The sequence below is a fragment of the Pristiophorus japonicus genome, unplaced genomic scaffold (genome assembly GCF_044704955.1).
Source record: "Pristiophorus japonicus isolate sPriJap1 unplaced genomic scaffold, sPriJap1.hap1 HAP1_SCAFFOLD_201, whole genome shotgun sequence".
Taxonomy (NCBI): Eukaryota; Metazoa; Chordata; class Chondrichthyes; family Pristiophoridae; genus Pristiophorus; species Pristiophorus japonicus.
This window is the reverse complement of record NW_027251705.1, coordinates 558,919-580,012: the sequence shown is the minus strand read 5'-3', so window position 1 is coordinate 580,012 and position 21,094 is coordinate 558,919. Positions and strand designations below refer to the sequence as shown.

The window sequence follows — 21,094 nt, the reverse complement described above, 5'->3', positions numbered from 1 at the left end:
AGAGACTAAGAACTTGACTCTAGAGGCAGCAGCACTGGTCACACAGACGTTCTTGGCAGGCGAAGAAGAAACGAGGCTGATCTATACTTCGGGTACGACAACCAACGAGGCATCGGAACAAGGGGCTCACATTGTGAAACAAACCGCTACCCCCACACACAGACAAAGGCAGCAGAGCAGGCCTTCAACAGCAGAGAGTGGCTCCAGAAGGCATCAAAATCAAGGGTCACATGAACGGCGGATCATTCCTCATCAACCCACAATGCGAGCAATCAACAACAGATTGAGAGAAGCTCAAGGGATATCAGCCAGACGCAGCTCATCCTTCGGAAACAATGGAAACGGTCTGTGTTGGAGATGTGGGGGAAGGCACCCAACCAGGGTGTGTCGATTTCAGCATGCCGTTTGCAGAAACTGAAACTACACAGGGCATCTGACTCGCATGTGCAGAAAAACAGCAGCTCGGCTAGTATATGAATCGGAAGGGTCGGAAAGCGGACCAGAAGACGGTTGGAACAGTGCACGGGACGCTGAGGGACAGCGGGTTAACACGATCAATGTCCACTGTTCTTACACCAAGATGCCTCCAATTATGATGAGGGTTCTACTCAATGGGATACCCATCAACATGGAACTGGACACAGGGGCCAGTCAATCCCTCATGAGCGTTCAACAATTTGAACAGCTGTGGCCGCACAAAAGCAACAGATCAAAACTCACAAAGATCGACACCAAACTAAGGACCTATACTAAAGAAATCGTCCCAGTCCTTGGCAGCGCCATGCTCTCAGTCACACACAAAGGGATGGTGAACCGACTTTCCCTGTGGATTGTCCCCAGGGAGCTCCCAGCCCTGTTGGGGAGAAGCTGGCTAGCAGAACTTAATTGAAAATGGGATGTTCACGCCATGTCGTCAGAGGAACGGACCTCCTGCTCAACAGTTCTAAGCCGTTTTGAACATCTCTTTCAGCCAGGTGTGGGCACCTTCAAAGAATGCCAGACCGGTCCATCACAAGGCTAGAGCCGTGCCTTATGTGATGAGGGAAAAGACTGAAAACAAACTGGACCGGATTCTGCGGGAAGGCATAATTTCTCCCGTGAAATTCAGCGACTGGGCAGCCCCATCGTCCCCATCATGAAGCCTGATGGATCCGTGCGAATCTGTGGGGATTACAAGTCTACCATAAACAGAGTCTCCCTACAGGACCAATACCCGCTGCCCAGAGCGGAGGACTTATTTGCCACGTTGGCTGGAGGAAAACTTTTCTCGAAACTTGGCCTCGCGTATATGACGCAAGAATTAACCGAAGAGTCTAAGTTACTCACCACCATCAACACACATCGAGGCCTTTTTGTGTACAATCGATGCCCATTCGGCATCAGGTCGGCAGCTGCTATATTCCAGCGTAACATGGAGAGTCTGCTCAAGTCAATCCCGGGGACGGTTGTGTTTCAAGATGACATGCTCATCACGGGCAGGGACACTGACTCTCATCTCCGCAATCTTGAGGAAGTACTAAGTGGATTGGATCCCGTAGGCCTAAGAGTTAAGAAATCCAAGTGTCTGTTTCTCGCGCCTGCGGTTGAATTTTTGGGCAGAAGGATTGCCGCTGATGGAATCCGCCCAACCGAATCCAAAACTGAAGCGATTCGCCTAGCACCCAGGCCCCGGAATGTCTCGGAACTGCGTGCCTTTCTTGGGCTACTCAATTACTTTGGGAACTTTATGCAGAACCTGAGCACGCTGCTGGAGCCCCTTCACGTGCTACTCAGAAAGGGGTGCGATTGGTTCTTCAATAAGGCACGCAACCTTCTATGTTTCAAGAGTGTTTTAGCCTTTTTTGACCCAGGTAAAAAGTTAGTCCTTACATGTGATGCATCAGCGTACGGGGTCGGGTGCGTTTTACAGCACATCAATGATGCGAGTAAATTGCAGCCCGTTGCTTATGCCCCCAGGTCACTTTCTTGGGCAGAGCGCGGGTACGGTATGGTTGAGAAGGAGGCGCTCGCGTGCGTATACGGTGTCAAAATGATGCACCAATATCTTTTCGGGGCCAAGTTTGCGTTAGAAACCGACCACAAACCCCTCACGTCCCTACTATCCGAGTGCAAGGCAATCAACGGCAACGCCTCGGCGTGCATTCAGCGGTGGGCACTCATGCTGGCGGCTTACGACTACACGATAAGGCACAGACCAGGCACAGACAATTGTGCTGACACGCTTAGCAGGCTACCCCTGGCAACCACAGAAGGATCCGACGAACAGGACTGTGGGATGGTCATGGCAATCAATGCCTTTGAATCCACAGGTTCGCCCATGGCAGCTCGCCAAATCAGAGCCTGGACGACCAGCGACCCCACGTTATCTCTAGTTAAAAGATGCGTTTTAACCGGTGACTGGGCAGAGGCTCGCGATGCCTGCCCCGAGGAGGTCAAACCCTTCCATAGGCGCATGCATGAACTCTCATTACAGGCAGACTGCCTGATGTGGGGCAGCCGAGTAGTTATGCCCTTGCGAGGCAGAGAGGCGTTTGTCCGGGAGCTCCGCCGCGAGCACCCGGGGCTCGTCCTTTTGAAGGCCATAACCAGATCCCACGTCTGGTGGCCTGGCATTGACGCGGACTTGGAGCTCTGCGTCCGTCGGTGCACCATTTGTGCCCAACTCAGTAATGCCCCCAGGGAGGCCCCCCTGAGCCCCTGGCCCTGGCCCACCAAACCTTGGTTGCGGGTGCATGTAGACTATGCGGGCCCATTCATGGGCAAAATGTTCCTCGTAATCGTTGATGCATTTTCAAAATGGATCGAGTGCACCATTTTAAACTCGAGCACCACCTCCACCACTGTGGAGAGCCTTAGAACCATGTTTGCAACGCACGGAATTCCTGACATATTGGTCAGTGATAATGGTCCGTGCTTCACCGGCACAGAATTTCACGATTTTATAGTTGACCACGGTATAAATCACGTTAAGACGGCACCTTTCAAGCCCGCCTCCAATGGCCAGGCGGAGCGAGCAGTGCAGATCATGAAACAAGGCATGCTTAGAATCCAAGGTCCCACGCTGCAGAGCCGCCTGTTACGACTGCTGCTGGCATACAGATCTCGTCCGCATTCGTTGACTGGGGTTCCCCCCGCGCAACTATTGATGAAACGAACCTTAAAGACCAGGCTCTCGTCAATCCTCCCAGACATGCATGAAATTGTTGAGGCTAAGCTTCAAAAGCTAACTGAGTACATGACCGAAATTCAAGGGGGATGTGGCATGAGATAGGGGACAAAGTGTTTGTGCTAAACTATGGCCGGGGTCCCAAATGGCTTGCAGGGACAGTAACAGACAAAGAGGGAAACAGGCTACTGGTTGTACAAATGGACAATGGCCAAACCTGCTGGAGGCATGTAGACCAAGTAAAAAGTAGATTTACCGATAACACTGAAGAACCAGAGGCAGACTACAATGTGGAACTCACACCATACCTGGTGGACAGACAGGGGGAACAACCTGAGGAAAGGGCAGTCTCAACAGACAGCCCAGGCGAGATACCAGCAATCACACCAAATGAAACAGACAGCCCAGGCGAGATACCAGCAATCACACCAAACGAAACAGACAGCCCAGGCGAGATACCAGCAATCACACCAAACGAAAAACAGGCACCAAGGCAAACAACTGAACCACAACTAAGACGCTCCACGCGAGAGCGCAGACCACCTGAGAGACTGAATCTATAAAGGCAATAAGACCTTGGGGGAGGGTGATGTCATGTATCTCACATTACTGTATATAACTGTATCTTACCATGCTATACATGACTGTAACTGGATATGACCTGTAACAATAAGCATACCTTACCACCAGGGGTGCACTTGCAGGAGACACTCCATACCTGTCCCACTGAGGTATATAAAGGGAGGTCTCAGGCAAGTGCAGCACTGGAGAGCTGGAATTAAAGGTGCAGGTCCTGAGTGACCTTCAGCATGTGTCTCGTGTAAGTCAGTACATTAGAGTCAGGACTGAACACCAATCACCTCTTCCAATACTGGCCCTCAGCTTACACTCATTTGGTGCTGACATTCACTCATGTGATGAGTATTGGCATGCTGCTGTAGGGGCAAAGAGGACTATTGTTTTGTCATGTGGTAGATGGGTAGTGGATTGAGGGAATGTTCCTTAATCTGAACGTGTGTGAGAAGGAGGTCAGGCCCTGGTCTCAAAGGTAGACAGTGTTATACAGAAGAGAGGGCTTCAGTGATGAGTTGTGCCCTGATGCTTTTTGCAGCAGTCACTGAGAAGTTCTCTGAGTGCAGGTTATCGTGATGCTCTCCTCAATGTAGGTCTGGTTCCAATGAAGCCAGGGCCTCCTTAACAGCAATGTAAAGGCCCACAGTCAGATAAACCACAAGTGTCAGAGGAACAAGTCGGGATAAGGTAGTGTAGTCCCAAGAGCCTCCTACATAGCTGGACCCTGTCTGTGCCCGCTGTCACCCAAACCCACTGTGCTGAAATGTGTAGCAGTAGCACTACAATACCAGAATGTACAGCCATACCGACACACTCCCTGCACCAGTTTCAGCTCCTCCAGTACCTTCTAAACAAAAAGTACAGCAACTGCACCGATATGTAAATCTGGAGTGTGTTAGAGATTAGAATCCACATCTCCTTATCGCTGTTCAGAATCATTTGCTGTATCACACCTGATACAAATATATTTAGTAACCAGAGCCAGTGATAAGTAGCTGTGCAGTATTTTCAATCCACCTGAAACCATTCAGATAGTTTCCAATATGAATACTCATTTCACAAACTTTAAGCTTTCCATTAGGGCGTGCATGCACATGTGCAAGTGTCCTTGGGTGTGTTTGTATGGGTCACTAAAGTGATGCAGGTTTTATACAGTGCTAACTCCCAAGTACTGTAGCAGTGTTTCATTTAGTAATCCTTGAATTTTACAGAGGTGTGCTGGATTTCCCTGCTCCAATCTTCTGTAACAGCAGCTGCAGTATAGTTGTACAGACTTCCAGGTAGTAACGATACTGCAGTGCTGTCATTAGAATGTCTGCGATGTGCAATGGCTTATGTTTGAACTTTCTGTGCTGTTCCGACTTGAGCTGGAATAAAACCCGGCACTATGGCTCTAGATTTTGGTCGACCAAACGTGGACTGTTTCTGACGCAAGTATGGAGCTTTCAACCATGGAACGGAGTGGTTGAGATATGTTGGCTCATGGCCTTTTTTGGGGTATTGTGCACTGCTACCAATATACCGAGTAAGCCCGGTGATAACACACTTTTTTGTGTCTGTATCTTTTGAATACAATTTCACCACAACTGATCCTTGAGTATTGTAATGAATGGGCGTGTCACGTAGTTTAAAAGAATTCACATACAGGCATCTTCCACCGTTTAAAATGACTATCATTTTTAGTGTGGAATCAAGTCATCTTCGACCCTGAGGGACTGCCTATGATGATAACTACATTGTGCCAGATTTTGTTGGAGTGGGGCATCTAGTGGCCTGTTCCACTCGACTTACAACTGCAAGTTTAGATTTTTACATTTTTTTGCCCAATGTTGCTGGAAGTGCGTGCTGATAACAGGGGCAGCAGGGCATCTGGGGCCTTGGTGAGTGCAGGGACCAACAGTGTAGCTCCTCAACCAATGAGATTTAAGGATTGAGAAATAAACAGCGGAAGGACTGGGGAGGGGGAATTAGAGTGGGTGAATTCAATGTGAAATCAGGTACAAAAAGAGAAATGGAGAGTGAAAGAAAGTTTGGATTAAGAGAGAGAGAGAAAGGAAAAGTAAGAATTTAAAAAAAATGACATTTTAAAAAATCTCAAAATTCACAGTTTGAAGGAATGAGACTCCGTGCTTGTAATTGTTTACTTTCTGGGGAAGAGAGGTTGTTTGGCAGTCATTACCAATTATCAGAGATTATATACTGTTAATGACTAGACTTGACTTTCTGCGATGAGTTTAATGGACAATTGTTGTGCAAATCCAGCAACTTCATGAAAATCACAGAAGTCAAACGCGAGTTGTTGTTTTCAAAACATTTGTGGCGATTCGCAACTGTCAGGGTATCGCTCCCTCGCCACAAATTGCTGGCCGATTTGCGTGTTAATAACGGCGTGCGTTGCTCACACACGGCTCTGTTTTCAGCAAAGTCTGGCCCTTTGTGTTTATTGGTCTTGGTGACGCCTTCATTGGTGAAGCATTCACTCGGATAAGGAGCTCTTGCAGAACTGCTTTTATTGTTTTTTTTTCTGGTGTAGGAAGTAAGGGTTATTGAAAGATGACTTTGAATTTCAGTGCTTGTCAATATGGTGACTAGATTGAGCTAGACATCAATAGAATAGTATTAGTTTTAGAATAAGTTGCAAATCCCAGAGTAATGATTTTCAATGGCTTGCAGAGTGAGAGAGAAAGTGAAGGAGATCCCATACTGAGTTTCCTCAGGCCCAGGAACCAAGTTTATTCCGATAAATTACTCTGCAATAATATCCTGAATGACCATATTAAGGTAATACCTGAAATATCTTTCCAATATGCTTTAAAATCATGCAAGTGTTTGACCTCTGCCTTTCTATCTTTAAAGTCTGAGATGATCTACATTCTGTAAAGGTGATCTTTAGGGGCTGGAATGAATGTTGTTTGAACACGTAGCACTGAAAGTTTGCTGGATCTATTTGAGTTTGTATTGAACAGTCATTTAACTTTTCAATTGATTGCCTTAATATGGATTCCCATTCAGCGCTGTAAATGGCAGCAACTGTGCTCCAGGCCCTGGGTGACTGTGCAGATGGGGATTTGCTCTTGTACTCTACTTCTGTCATTCATAGTTAATTCCGTGCGTTTCATGCAGCGTGTCCCCGACAAATGCAGAAGATTTCATTTTCTGTTTCCCCCACAAACATTATTCACAAGTGGAACAAAGGGCACAGCATCATTGTGGGCTGTTGAATGATGCTTGGAATAAATCCAGTTAAATTATATTTGATGCAGGATTTGCTCAGTTGAGCAAGTTAAGAATTAGAATGATTTCAATTATTCATGGTGCTTTAATACATCTGATTTTTCTTGAACTGCAAAGACTAAATCTTAGTTTAGATCCACAGATACTGCAATACAGTAAGCTGTATAATTATTTGTAAACCTCGAATGATTGGTTATGGGTCTTGTAGAATTTTGTGAGGCATTATTGATGCATGCTCATTTTCTTTAATGTTGAGTGCACCTATTTATTGTGTTTAGTTCCTGCCCTCCAAGTAGTGTATCTAGTTGTGATTGTGAGCGTATCCTCACAATGGTCAGAGGCTCATCATTTCTCCCTTCACTGTCTTTAACTGCAACAGGTTTGCATTGGGTGATAAGGTGCGGGGGGGGTTGAGGGATGTTATAGGCCAGGGGCAGCACGGGCCAGCCCACACTGCGATGTGCATGCAGCAGAGCTGGTCTCCAGTGGTCTTGGTTAACTCTTGCCACTGGACCAAGACCTGGCTCTGTCAAGCCCGTGTGGTGGCTGGTGTGCAACGGCCACCACACATTAAAAAAATCCACGCACAGGCATCTTCCACCCTTGAGGATGTAGTTCGGGTCCTTCATTGAGACACCTGTGAACTCATCCTTTTTTGGCATGGAAGCAAGTCATCCTCGTTTTGAGGGACCGCCTGCGATGATGAGAATGAGTAATTTGAGATCAACGGTCTCTCTGATGGATATTAAACTTACTTTCCTTCAGCTGTGAAATTTCAGTCCTGAGTTCAGCGAGTGAGCTTCTTATCTCCTCAGACATTCCTGGAACTGAAAGAGGAACAAGACTTTCGTTCTTGTAGCACTACTGGTTATCGTGATGCTCTTCTCCATGTAGTTCTGGCTCCACTGAGGCCAGGGCCTTCTCACCAGCAATGTCAGGGTCCTGCCCTTTTTCAATGGTGAAGTTGTGATGGGCCCAGCATAAGATCTGGAACCCCCGGAGAACCCCTCCTGACCTGTCCAGGTAGTGAAAATGTGCCTTTAAAACCCTGTTGATTCTCACGATGACCAATTTAGTAGAGGGACTGCAGCATTGCCTCTTTGATGACATGCACCCTTCTTATATACATCTCCTCAGTAAGGTTCTCAGATGACCTGTACTGCCTGTATATTCAATGGGGGTGTTGAGAGGGTAATATCTGGTGCTTATTAATTCTCTTTTGTTCCTTAGCTACTTCCTCCTCCATGATAATGGGAGACAAGGTTATGCCCATAGGGAATACCATAACCTCCTCCTCAAAAGTCTCCCTGTGAATAGAGCATGGTTTTGGGGCGGGGGAGCCGGGGGGTGGGTGAAGGGGACAATCTGCCTGTGAGCCGACCCTGTCAGAATCAGTGAGACGCAGGTCCAGATGGACGTGTGTAAACTGAATAGTAAAAGAGAGACCAGTGTAAAACCAAGTATTTCCAAGCTGCAGAAATCACTCGTTAAATTTGCCAAATGGCGGAAATGGCTTCTACTTGATATTCCCGTAATAAAAATTAACTCTCCCTGTGTGTATAATGGCTGCTGTGTTTATTTCCTAAAGCACAGTGACTGCTTTTAAAAAAATCAATTAATTTGGTGAGGTTCTGTGGACATGAAAGGCTTTGCTCATTCTTTGATAGGCAGCGAGAATGCCTGATTGTGGGAGCTGATTTTTCTGTAGGGTGCAGGAATCTGGTGGAATCATGAATTGGAACAGTTATTGGCAGCACCCAGTCCAATAGACTGTAAACAAATTAATGAAATTAAATAAATCAATTGAACAAGCAGAAGCAAGCCGCAATGTTTAAAGATGTTGACAAGGGTTCAGATAGACATGGTGGAGATCCAACATTAGATTGATTGGCGGCAGTGGGAAAGGAGAAGGAATGTGCAGACTCGGCACAAGGGCGACAACTGGAGTCTGTCAAGCAGCAGAGGCACTGAAAGGCTGGAAAGGAACAGTCATTTCTCCCAGCCTTTCCACCATCAATTAAACTACATGCAGCCAAAGACCAACACTGATAATCCTGCCAACGAACATTGCAGGGTGAGCAGCCACTACAGGAATTCTGCATATGAAAGATTCCAAAAAGGTTTATTATTTTCCTGGCTTCCAGAACTGCCTCAACACTAATTATCATCATGGTGTCAGCCCCCAGTGCCTGACCTAATTGATCTCTTACCTACTATAGTGCTCCTACGAGGTGCTCTCTCAGTGGCCGCAGCATGGGAGGTGGAAGGCTGCTGTCACCCAAAGGAACATTGGGAACAGGAGTAGGCCATTCAGACCCTCAATTAGATCATAGCTATTCTGTACCTCAACTCCATTTACTCACCTTTGCAACATATCCCTTAGTACACTAAATTAACAAAAATATATTGATCTGAGTCTTGAAAGCTCCAATTTACATAGTTCCCACAGCCTTTTGGGGATGGAGTTCCAGATTTCCACTAATACTGTGTAAAAAAAGTCTTTCTTGATTTTGCTCCTCAATGGCCTATCTGTAATTTTAAGATTTTGCCCCCTTGTTCTGGGTTCACCCACCAGGGTAACTAGTTTCTCTGCATCTACCCTATCAAATCCTTTTAACATCATAAATGCTTTGATCAGATCACCTCCCAATCCAATATGCTCAAGCGAATAGAAGCCAAGTTTGTGCAACAAAGCAAACTCAAGGGTTCCTGAGATGTTCGTGGTCGGTGACCTCTAGGAGCTGGATCCCAAGAGGGACCGGCTGCAGACTGCAGCAACTCGGTGGGACATGTTTACAAGGCCAGGCCTTTGCTCAATTTATATTGTCAAAAGCTGTTGAGAGGCATGAACTGGAAGTTTTCCAGCACAGTTGCACCAATTGACATCAGCTCTATCTCTCTATCCCTCACTTCTATTGACCCCTCCACTGCCTCTGTGTTGACAGCCTGCTTGTCTGACATCCAGTTTTGGATGATTGTTAACTTACAACAACAAAACTCTGAAGATTTTATGCATGTCTTTGGTCCCCATTACAAACTCCGCTCCCTCACCACCGACTCTATCTCCCTCCCAGCCATTGTCTCAGGCTCAACTGAAGTGTGTGCACCCTCAACGTCCAATCCAACCCTGAGCTGAGTCTCTGACCCCGTGTCCTCTCCATCGCACAGACTGCCTAATTCAACATTGCCACCTCCATCTCCACCTCAGCCCACCTGCTACTGAACCCCTCATCCATGACTTTGTCACCTCCACTATTGATTATACAATGCTTTCCTGGCCGGCTACTTATATCTTATCCAATAGGGAGTGCAAGTGATCCGTCCATCAGATCCCAGTCGGATTAGCCACAAATGTTACAGGAATAAGTCGGGACAAGGTAGTGTAGCCCCTCGGGCCCCCTACATAGCCTGTCTGTGCCCTGTGTCACCCAAACCCCCTGTGCTGAAAGGTGTAGCAGTAACACTACAATACCAGAATGTACAGCCATACCGACACACTCCCTGCACCAGTGTCAGCCCCTCGATTACATTCAAAACAAAAAGTACAGCAACGGTACCGATATGTAAAACTGTAAATGTCTGGTGTTTGAGAGATTAGAATTAATATCTCCTTATCGCTGTTCAGAATCGTTTGATGATCACACCTGATCCAAATGTATTTAGTAACCGGAGCCGGTGATCAGTAGCTGTGCAGTATTATCAATCACCTGATCCCAGTGTCACCATTCAGATAGTTTCCAGTATGAATAATTGGAGATCAAAGGTCTCTCTGCTGGTTATTAAACTTACCCTCCTTCAGCTGTGAAATGTCAGTCCTGAGTTCGGCGAGTGAGCTTCTTGTCTTCTCAGACGATCCTGTAACTGAAAGAGGAAAAAGACTTTCGATCATGTGGCACTGTTTGTAGAGCAAGATCAATTTTACTTTTGAATTATGACAGATTTTCACAGAGAAAACAGGCAAAACTATTTCCACTGGTACTTGGTAACTAGAGAGTGTCAATTGAAAATGATCACTGACACAATGAAGGGAGAGGTTCGGAACTGTTTTATGCAAACGGTTTTGAAGACATGGAATGCCCGACCAGAAATAGTGATGGAGGCTGAATCCAGATCAGAATCCAACTTTTAAAAGGGACTTGATTAGATATTTCAAAAAGAAAATTTAGAAGGGTATGGAGATGGGGCAGGTAAAAGAGCCAGCTCACGTGGTGGGCTGAATGGCCTCCTGTGCTGTAACATTCTATTGATTTTAATTGTACAGTACATGGACACTGGTTTATTATCTTATTCATTTTCTTCACTGGAAATTCCCCCAATGTGTTCACAGCATAAAAATCTGTCGTGCTTTTATAATTGGTCCCTGGGAAATGTGAACCAATCAAATCCACCTATACTTGATTGGTTCATAATGTCAACCAATCAAAACACACGTCAGTGTCAAATGCACTGGAGATCAATCCTTGAAGAACGAGCAGACCATCTGAAAAACTAGAGACCCCCTTTGACTTGGAGATCCTGAATGTCATTTAACACTTAACGTTACTCTTTATCTGGGAAAGTTCCATCTTGAAATCAGCCATTGACGCTTTCATTTCACTAAACATCTGTGGAACTGAAATGGAAGAAAAGCTTTAGATCTCAACCCAGAAAAACACTGTAGCACAGGCGAGAATAGCTTGTACACAAATGGCAGCTAAGAGGCTGTTCTGGTGCTAGATTGGAGTTTAATGATATCGTTAATAGGCTAATTATTCTTGCTGGCAGTTGACTTTGATGTTGCCTCTTCCACAGTCAGGATGTGCATTCCTTTGAGAGTTCTGAACGCACAACACAATTGTGAGGAGGACATGGTAAATGCACAGGTTTTCGGGCTTAAATCGGATACAGAGATAAGGAAAGGCTCGGTCATGAATGGATTAAAATACGAATATGAGAATTTTAAATTGGAGGCATTGGGGGACCTGGAGCCAATGTAGTTCAGCAAGGACAGGGGTGATAAGTAAGTGAGACTTCGGATGTGGGACATGATATGGGCAGTAGTGTTTTAGATGAGCTGAAGGTTACCGAGAGTGCAACATTGGAGGCTGGGCAGGGAACAGCTGAGTCTGGAGGGGCAGAGACATGGATGAGGGTCTCTGCAGCAGGTGGTGGGTGATGTTACAGAAGTGGAAGTAGGCAGTCTCCGTGATGCAAAGGATATGGAGTTGGAAGCTCAACTCGGGGTCCAATAGAATGCTGAGGTTGTGAATATTTTGGGTCAGCCTGAGACAATGACCCTGATAATAACTTGTGTTTGGAGCGGTGGGTGCAATATCGGGTGGGAAACCGAGAAGGAATTTCAGTCCGTCTCTCCGTGGCATTTTAACATAGCCACCTCTTTATCATTTTACTTCCGGGTTTGGCGTTGAATGTGCGGTACCGGGAGTGGTCTGGGCCCACCTGACATTATCCCAACTCCAGTATTTAAAGATCCAATCCAAAGATGGAATTTGGAGAAGTTGGGAGATTTTGCATAGGGATGGCCATCGTACAAGATGGGCTCAGGACCCTCAAAGGCTGTGCCCCACTTTAATGATGTATCACTCGATGTACAGAGAATGCTGTCAGGAGCCAGAGAGAGATCCTATTTGCCAGCAACAGACAGAAGAAACCATCTGCTGGCAGAAAGGAGGCATGGCTGGAGGTGGCCCAGGAGGTCAGCAGCAGCAGCATTGTGCCATGCTCCTGGATTCAGTGCAGAAAGTGCTATAATAACCTAACCAGGTCAGGAAAGGTGAGTACAGTTCCACATTCACCGACACCCTGTTGTGCACATTATCTCCCACCAACTCCCCCCCCACCCCCCCCAAACCCGCTCTACCTTGTCAAGCCTACTCCATTACTGTACTCCTCACTCCGACCTACCTTGCGAGGACACCCATTAAAGAAGCAGTAGCAGGACATTTGGAAAAGCAAAATTCGGTCAGGCAGAGTCAGTGTGGATTTATGAAGTGGAAATCATGTTTGACAAATTTGCTAGAATTCTTTGAGGATGTAACGAACAGAGTGGATAAAGGGGAACCAGTGGATGTGGTGTATTTGGACTTCCAGAAGGCATTTGATAAGGTGCCATAAAAATGATTACTGCACAAGATAAAAGATCACGGGGTTGGGGGTAATATATCAGCATGGATAGAGGATTGGCTAACGAACAGAAAACAGAGTGTCGGGATAAATGGTTCATTCTCGGGTTGGCAATCAGTAACTAGTGGGGTGCCGCAGGAATCAGTGCTGGGACTCTCACTATTTACAATCTATATTAACGACTTGGAGGAAGGGACTGAGTGTATCGTAGCCAAGTTTGCTGATGATACAATGATGGGAGGAAAAGCAATGTGTGAGGAGGACACACAAAATCTGCAAAAGGACATAGACAGGCTAAGTGTGTGGGCAAAAATTTTGGCAGATGGAGCATAATGTTGGAAAGTGTGAGGTCGTGCACTTGGGCAGAAAAAAATCAAAGAGCAAGTTATTATTTAAATGGTATCTTGGCCTTTATTGCAAAGGGGAAGGAGTATAAAAGCAGTGAAGTCTTGCTACATTTGTACAGGGTATTGGTGAGGCCACACCTGGAATACTGCATGCAGTTTTGGTTGCCATGTTTACGAAAGGATATATTTGCTTTGGAGGCAGTTCAGAGAAGGTTCACAAGGTTGATTCCAGGGATGAGGAGATTGACTCATGAGGAAAGTTAAGTAGGTTGGGCCTCTACTCTTCGAATTCAGAAGAATGAGAGATGATCTTATCAAAACGTATAAGATTATGAGGGGGTTTGACAAGGTGGATGCAGAGAGGATGTTTCCACTGATAGGGGAGACTAGAACTAGAGGGCATAATCTTAGAATAAGTGGCCGCCCATTTAAAACTGAGATGAGGAGGAATTTCTTCTCTGAGGGTTGTGGATCCATTATCCCAATGCTTTCCTGGCCGACTTCCACCCTGCATAACCTTCAGTTCATCGAAAACTCTGCTACTTATATCTTATCTGATAGGGAGTGCAGCTGATCCTGACACCATTCCAACTCAACAATGTAAAGGCCCACAGTTAGATGTGTCACAAGTGTCACAGCAATCAGTCGGGACAAGGTAGTGTGGTCCCAAGTGCCCCCTTCATAGCCAGACCCTGAATGTGCCCACTGTCAGCCAAACCCAATGTGCTGAAATGTGTATCAGCAGCACTACAATACCAGAATGTACAGCCATACCAACACATGCCCTCCCTGCACCAGTGTCAGCCCCTCTAGTACATTCTCAACAAAAGGTACAGCAACTGTACCGCTATGTAAAACTGTAAATGTCTGGTATTTTAGAGATCAGAATCCACATCTCCTTATCGCTGTTCAGAATCGTTTGATGATCACACCTGATCCAAATGTATTTAGTAACCAGAGCCGGTGATAAGTAGCTGTGCAGTATTATCAATCACCTGATCCCAGTGTCACCATTCAGATAGTTTCCAGTATGAATAATTGGAGATCAAAGGTCTCTCTGCTGGTTATTAAACTTACTGTCCTTCAGCTGTGAAGTGTGAGGTGGGTGGGGTGGCTGACCCATCCACCTCCATGGCACGAACCTGGTATTGCAGTACTTCCAGGAACGGTGCTTGGGCTCTAGGCCTTTTGGCTAAGAGCATTAGCGCAGGGTGATCCTTGATGTGTGCAAGGTGACCTCTGGCGTTTGTGATCTGACAAAGAATTGGAAAGATTGGCTACGAAAAAAAGAAAAAAAGAAGAAAAAAAAATTCAGCGAGTGGGCTTTCTGTCTGCCCAGACGATCCTCTAACTGAAAGAAGAACAAGACTTAAGATCGTGTGGCAGTGTTTGTAGAGCAAGATCAATTTTGCTTTTGAATTTTGAGATATTTTCACAGAGAAAACAGGCAAAACTATTTCCGCTGGTTGGTGAGTTGGGATCGAGAGGGCCTCAATTGAAGATGATCACCGACACAGTGAAGGGAGAGGTTCGGAACTGTTTCATGCAAACTGTTTTTAAGACATGGAATTCCCGACCAGAAATAGTGGTGGAAGCTGAATCCAGATCAGAATTCAGCTTTTAAAAGGGACTTGGTTAGATTTTACAAAAATAATATTTCGAAGGGTATGGAGAAGGGACAGGTGAAAGAGACAGAGTGAACAGCTCTCTCTGAGAGCCAGCTCACGTCGTGGGCTGAATGGCCTCCTTCTGTGCTGTAAAAATCTATTGTTTTTAAATTGTCCAGTTCATGGACATGCGTTTATTATTTATTTAATGGAACCTTGGCCTTTATTGCAAAGGGGATGGAGTATAAAAGCAGGAAAATCTTGTTACAGTTATACAGGGTATTGGTGAGGCCACACCTGGAATACTGTGTGCAGTTTTGGTTTCCATATTTACGAAAGGATATACTTGCTTTGGGGAGAGTTCAGAGAAGGTTCACTAGGTTCCGGAAATGGCTTGCATCTATGGTGTTGTGCATGGAGAAAGAGTCAGATTGAACACTGTGAGCTCAAAGTAAAGTGTGACCGTAGTCTTTTATTGCAGGTCTCCTGAGTGCCTCTCCAACCTGTGAAGCCTTCTAAAATACCTGTGCTCCCACGGGATTATGGGATCCCTTGGGACTCCAGGGGATGAGCCCTCTGGTGGCTGTACAGAGTAAATACAAGTACACACACAATAACACCACTCCGCCCCCTGCCCCCACCCCCGCCAAAGTCAATAGTGTTACTATTTACAATGTGAGTCGATCTGAGCCCTTCTTGTCCTGGTTGATCGTCTCGGTGTGAAAGCTGATGTTGTTGAATCATTTTTTGGGCCCTCGCTGGGCTGCTGTGCAGCTGGCCTTGCTGGGCTGCCTGGTGTGTTGGGCCCTACTGGGCTGCTGTGGATGATGGGTTCTGTTTTGTGGTCAACCGTGGTGCTGGTTGCCACTGGTGTGTAGGGGGATCAAAAAAGGTAGGGTACAAGGTGGGTTGCTCAGGATAGTACGGGAATCTGAGTTTGATTTGGTCCAAGTGTTTCCGGTGAATGAGTCCACTTGAAAGTTTGACCCGAAACACCCTGCTCCCCTCTTTGGCCACGACAGTGCCGGGAAGCCACTTGGGACCTTGTCCATAATTTAATACAAATACAGGATCTTTGACTTCAATCTCGCATGACACATTTGCGCTCTCATGGTATGCACTATGTTGAAGCCACCTGCTCTCTACCTGTTTATGTAGATCAGGGTGAACTCACAAGAGCCTTGTCTTAAGTGCTCTTTTCATGAGCAGTCCAGCAGGTGGGATCCCAGTGAGCGAGTGGGGTCTCGTGCGGTAGCTAAGCAGGACTCGGGAAAGGCGAGTCTGCAGTGAGCCTTCAGTTACCCTCTTCAAGCCTTGCTTGATGGTTTGCACTGCTCTCTCTGCCTGACCATTGGACGCTGGTTAAACGGGGCAGATGTGACATGTTTAATCCCGTTACGGGTCATGAATTCTTTGAACTCAGCACTGGTAAAACATGGCCCATTGTCGCTCACCAGGACATCGGGTAGGCCGTTTGTGGCAAACATGGCCCGCAGGCTTTCCGTAGTGGCAGCGGACGTGCTAGCCGACATTATCTCACATTCAATCCACTTGGAGTACGCATCTACAACCACAAGGAACATTGAACGGGCCTGTACAGTCGATGTGTACCCAGAACATGGTTTGGAGGGCCAAGACCATAAACTTAATGGCGCTTCCCTGGGTACATTGCTTAACTGCGAGCATGTATTACATCTGTGAACGCAGGACTCTAAGTCCGCATCGATACCGGGCCACCACACATGGGATCTGGCTATTGCTTTCATCATTACGATGCCTGGGTGGGTATTGTGGAGGTCATTGATGAAGGTACCTCTGCCCTTCTTGGGGACCACTACTCGATTGCCCCACAGAAGGCAGTCTGCCTGTATAGACATTTCATTCTTGCACCGCTGGAACGGCTTTATCTCTTCCTGCATTTCCACTGGGACACTGGACCAGCTCCCGTGAAGCACACAGCTTTTGACTAGAGATAATAAGGGGTCCTGGCTTGTCCAGGTTTTGATCTGCCGGGCAGTGATGGGTGATTGCTAACTCTCAAATGCTTCTATAACTATGGTTAGATCTGCGGACTGTGCCATTTCCACCCCCGTGGTGGGCAATGGCAGCCTACTGAGAGCATCGGTGCAGTTTTCTGTGCCTGACCTGTGGCGGATGGTGTAGTTGTATGCGGACATCGTGAGCGCCCATCTCTGGATGCGGGCCAATGCGTTGGTATTTATCCCTTTACTCTCGGAAAACAGGGATACAAGTGGCTTATGGTCCGTTTCCAATTCGAATTTTCGCCCAAACAAGTATTGATGCATTTTCTTTACACCATAAACACAAGCTAACGCTTCTTTCTCAATCAGGCTATCGGCTCTCTCAGCCTTGGACCGACTCCTGGATGCATAAGCAACTGTTGCAGTTTCCTGAAATCATTAGCTTGTTGCAATACACACCCGACGCCATATGACGATGCATCACATGCTCGTATCAAACACTTACATGGATCATACAACACAAGCAATTTGTTTGAGCATAACAATTTTCTCGCTTTTACAAAGGCATTTTCTTGGCTTTTGCTCCAAACCCATTCATCCCCTTTTCATAGTAAGACATGCAGTGGCTCAAACAGTGTGCTGAGACCCAGTAAGAAGTTACCAAAGTAGTTCAGGAGTCTCAGAAACGAACGCAGCTCCATCACGTTCTGTGGTCTCGGTGCGTTCTCGATTGCCTCCGTTTTCGCGTTGGTGGTCCTGATGCTGTCCGCCGCAATCCTCCTTCCCAGGAACTCCATTTCAGGTGCCAGCAAACGCACTTCGAGCATTTTAACCTGAGCCCCACGCGGTTGAGTCGACTCAGAACCTCCTCCAGGTTCTGCAGATGCTCGACTGTGTTCCGACCTGTGACCAAGATGTCGTCCTGGAAGACCACGGTGTGCGGGACCGACTTCAGTAAGTTTTCCATGTTTCTCTGGAATATCGCCGCTGCCGATCGGATTCCGAACATGCATCTGTTATAAACAAAAAGACCTTTGTGCGTGTTGATGCAGGTGAGGTCCTTCGATGATTCCTCCAGTTCATGCGTCATGTAGGCTGAAGTCAGATCCAGCTTCGTGAACGTCTCTCCTCCTGCCAGCGTTGCAACGAGGTCGTCGGCCTTTGGTAGTGAGTATTGGTCATGCAGGGAGAAACGATTGATAGTTACTTTGCAATCGCCACAGATTTTGATGGTGCCGTCTCCCTTGAGGACTGGGATGATAGGATTGGCCCACTCGTTGAACTCGGTCGGGGAAATTACACCCTCTCTTTGCAGCCGGTCCAGCTCGATCTCTACCGTTTCTCTCATCATGAATGGTACTGCTCTCGCCTTTTGATGGATGGGTCGTGCCCCTGGAATTAGGTGGATCTGCACTTTTTCTCCTTCGAATTTCCCGATGCCTGGTTCAAACAGCAAAGGAAATTTGTTTAAGACCTGGGCACATGAAGTTTCGTCAGCAAACGATAGCGCTCTGATGTTTTCTCAGTTCCAGCGTATCTTACCCAGCCAGTTCCTGCCGAGCAGCGTGGGACCATCACCCGGTACAACCCAGAGTGGTAGCTTGTGCATCGCTCCATCGTAGGAGACTTTTACGGTAGCACTGCCGATTACAGGAATCAGTTCTTTTGTGTAAGTTCTTAGTTTTGTGCGAACTGGAGTTAAGACTGGCCTTGAGGCCTTGTTGCACCACAACCTTTCACAATCTTTTTTGCCCATGATGGACTGGTTCGTGCCGTGTCCAGCTCCATTGACACCGGAAGTCCATTTAGTTCAACATTCAGCATTATCAGGGAACAATTCGTGGTGAATATGTGCACTCCATGTACCTCTGCCTCCTCGATCTGAGGCTCTGGTTCGTTGTGATCCTCCATGGATCTGTCCTCCTCTGCAACATGGTGGTTTTCAGGTTTAACAGGCTTTACAGCTCGCCTGCACACTCGTTGGAGGTGTCCCATTGTTCCACAGCCCTTGCAAACATACTCTTTGAATTAACATGAATGGAAACGATGATCACCCCCGCAGTGCCGACAAGGTGTTAATGGCCTTGCATTCATCATCCTTGATGGTGGACTCTGAGACATCTGCGGACGTGCAGCTGCAGGTATGTGTGACCTGCCCTGTATGTTACGATTCGAAAACAACATCACTTTGTTCACAGTACTTGGAGCAGCACTTGTGTACTGAGAGATTTGCTTCGTATTGTGACTGGTGGTCATGAACGCCTGGGCTATCGCGATGGTCTTACTCAAGGTTGGGGTCTCTACAGTCAAAAGTTTGCGAAGTATGGTTTCGTGGCCAATGCCAAGTACGAAAAAGTCTCTGAGCATGTGCTCCAAATGTCCTTCAAATTCGCAATGTCCTGCAAGGCATCTTAGCTCGGCGACATAACTCGCCACTTCCTGGCCTTCAGAACTTTTGTAGGTGTAGAACCAGTACTTCGCCATCAGAACGCTTTCCTTTGGGTTCAAATACTCTCGGACCAGTCTTCATGTACAATTTCTTCATGTGTTTCGCTGGAGTGAGCAGATTCTTCATGAGGCCATACGTTGGTGCCCCACAGACGGTGAGGAGGATCACCCTTCATTTGGCAGCACTCTCTTCCCCATCTTGCTCGTTGGCCATGAAGTATTGGTTGAGTCGCTGCACAAAAGTTTCCCAATCATCTCCCTCCGAGAATTTCTCCAGGATGCCCACTGTTCTCTGCATCTTTGGGTTCGTTATCTGTATCTCATCGCCAGTTGTTGTGTATGGAGAAAGAGTCAGACTGAACACTGTGAGCTCAAAGTAAAGTGTGATCTTAGTCTTTTATTGCAGGCCTCCAGAGTGCCTCTCCAACCTGTGAAGCCTCCTTAAATACCTGTGCTCCCAAGGGATTATGGGATCCCTTGAGACTCCAGGGGATGAGCCCTCTGGTGGCGATACAGAGTAAATACAAGTATACATATATAACACTTGGGTCGTAAGAGAAGTAGCGACAGGGACTGTGGATGCATTGGTTGTAATTTACCAAAATTCTCTGGATTCTGGGAAAGTCCCAACAAATTGGAAAACTGCAAATGTAACGCACCTATTTAAAAAAGGAGGCAGACAAAAAGCAGGAAACTATAGACCAGTTAGCCTAACATCTGTGATTGGGAAAATGTTGGAGTCCATTAATAAAGAAGCAGTAGCAGAACATTTGGAAAAGCAAAATTCGGTCAAGCAGAGTCAGCATGGATTTATGAAGGGGAAGTCGTGTTTGACAAATTTGCTGGAGTTCTTTGAAGATGTAACGAACAGGGTGGATAAAGGGGAACCAGTGGATGTGGCGTATTTGGACTTCCAGAAAGCATTTGACAAGGTGCCACATAAAAGGTTACTGCACTGGATAAAAGATCACGGGGTTGGGAGTAATATATTAGCATGGATAGAGGATTGGATAACTAACAGAAAACAGAGTGTCAGGATAAATGGTTCATTCTCGGGTTGGCAACCAGTAACTAGTGGGGTGCCGCAGGGATCAGTGCTGGGACTCCAACTATTTACAATCTATATTAACGACTTGGAAGAAGGGACTGAGTGTAAGCCAAGTTTGCTGACGATACAAAGAACTGCAAAAGCTTCTATAAATATGTGAAGAGAAAATAATTAGTGAAGAAAAATGTGGGTCCCTTGCAGTCGGATTCAGGTGAATTTATAATGGGTAACAAAGAAATGGCAGACCAATTGAACAAATACTTCGGTTCGGTCTTCACGAAGGAAGACACGAATAACCTTCCGAATGTACTAGGGGACAGTGGGTCTAGTGAGAAGGAGGAACTGAAGGATATCCTTATAAGGCGGGAAATTGTGTGAAGGAAATTGATGGGATTGAAGGCTGATAAATCCCCGGCGCCTGATAGTCTGCATCCCAGAGTACTTAAGGAAGTGGCCCTAGGAATAGTGGATGCATTGGTGATCATTTTCCAACAGTCAATCGACTCTGGATCAGTTCCTATGGACTGGAGGGTAGCTAATGGAACACCACTTTTTAAAAAAGGAGG

General features: G+C 46.5%; 1 protein-coding gene across 1 annotated transcript in view; it reads right to left on the bottom strand.

Moving 5' to 3' along the window:
- The window catches only part of LOC139244056 (CD209 antigen-like protein C), a 71,481-nt gene that overhangs the window by 37,227 nt on the left and 13,160 nt on the right, over positions 1–21,094 (bottom strand). The window contains exons 3-4 of the mRNA XM_070870957.1: positions 10,763–10,834; positions 7,729–7,800 (exon numbers count right to left, since the gene is read on the bottom strand). Of these exons, the coding sequence (XP_070727058.1) occupies positions 7,729–7,800; positions 10,763–10,834 (144 nt within the window). The remainder of the gene's footprint in view (positions 1–7,728; positions 7,801–10,762; positions 10,835–21,094) is intronic.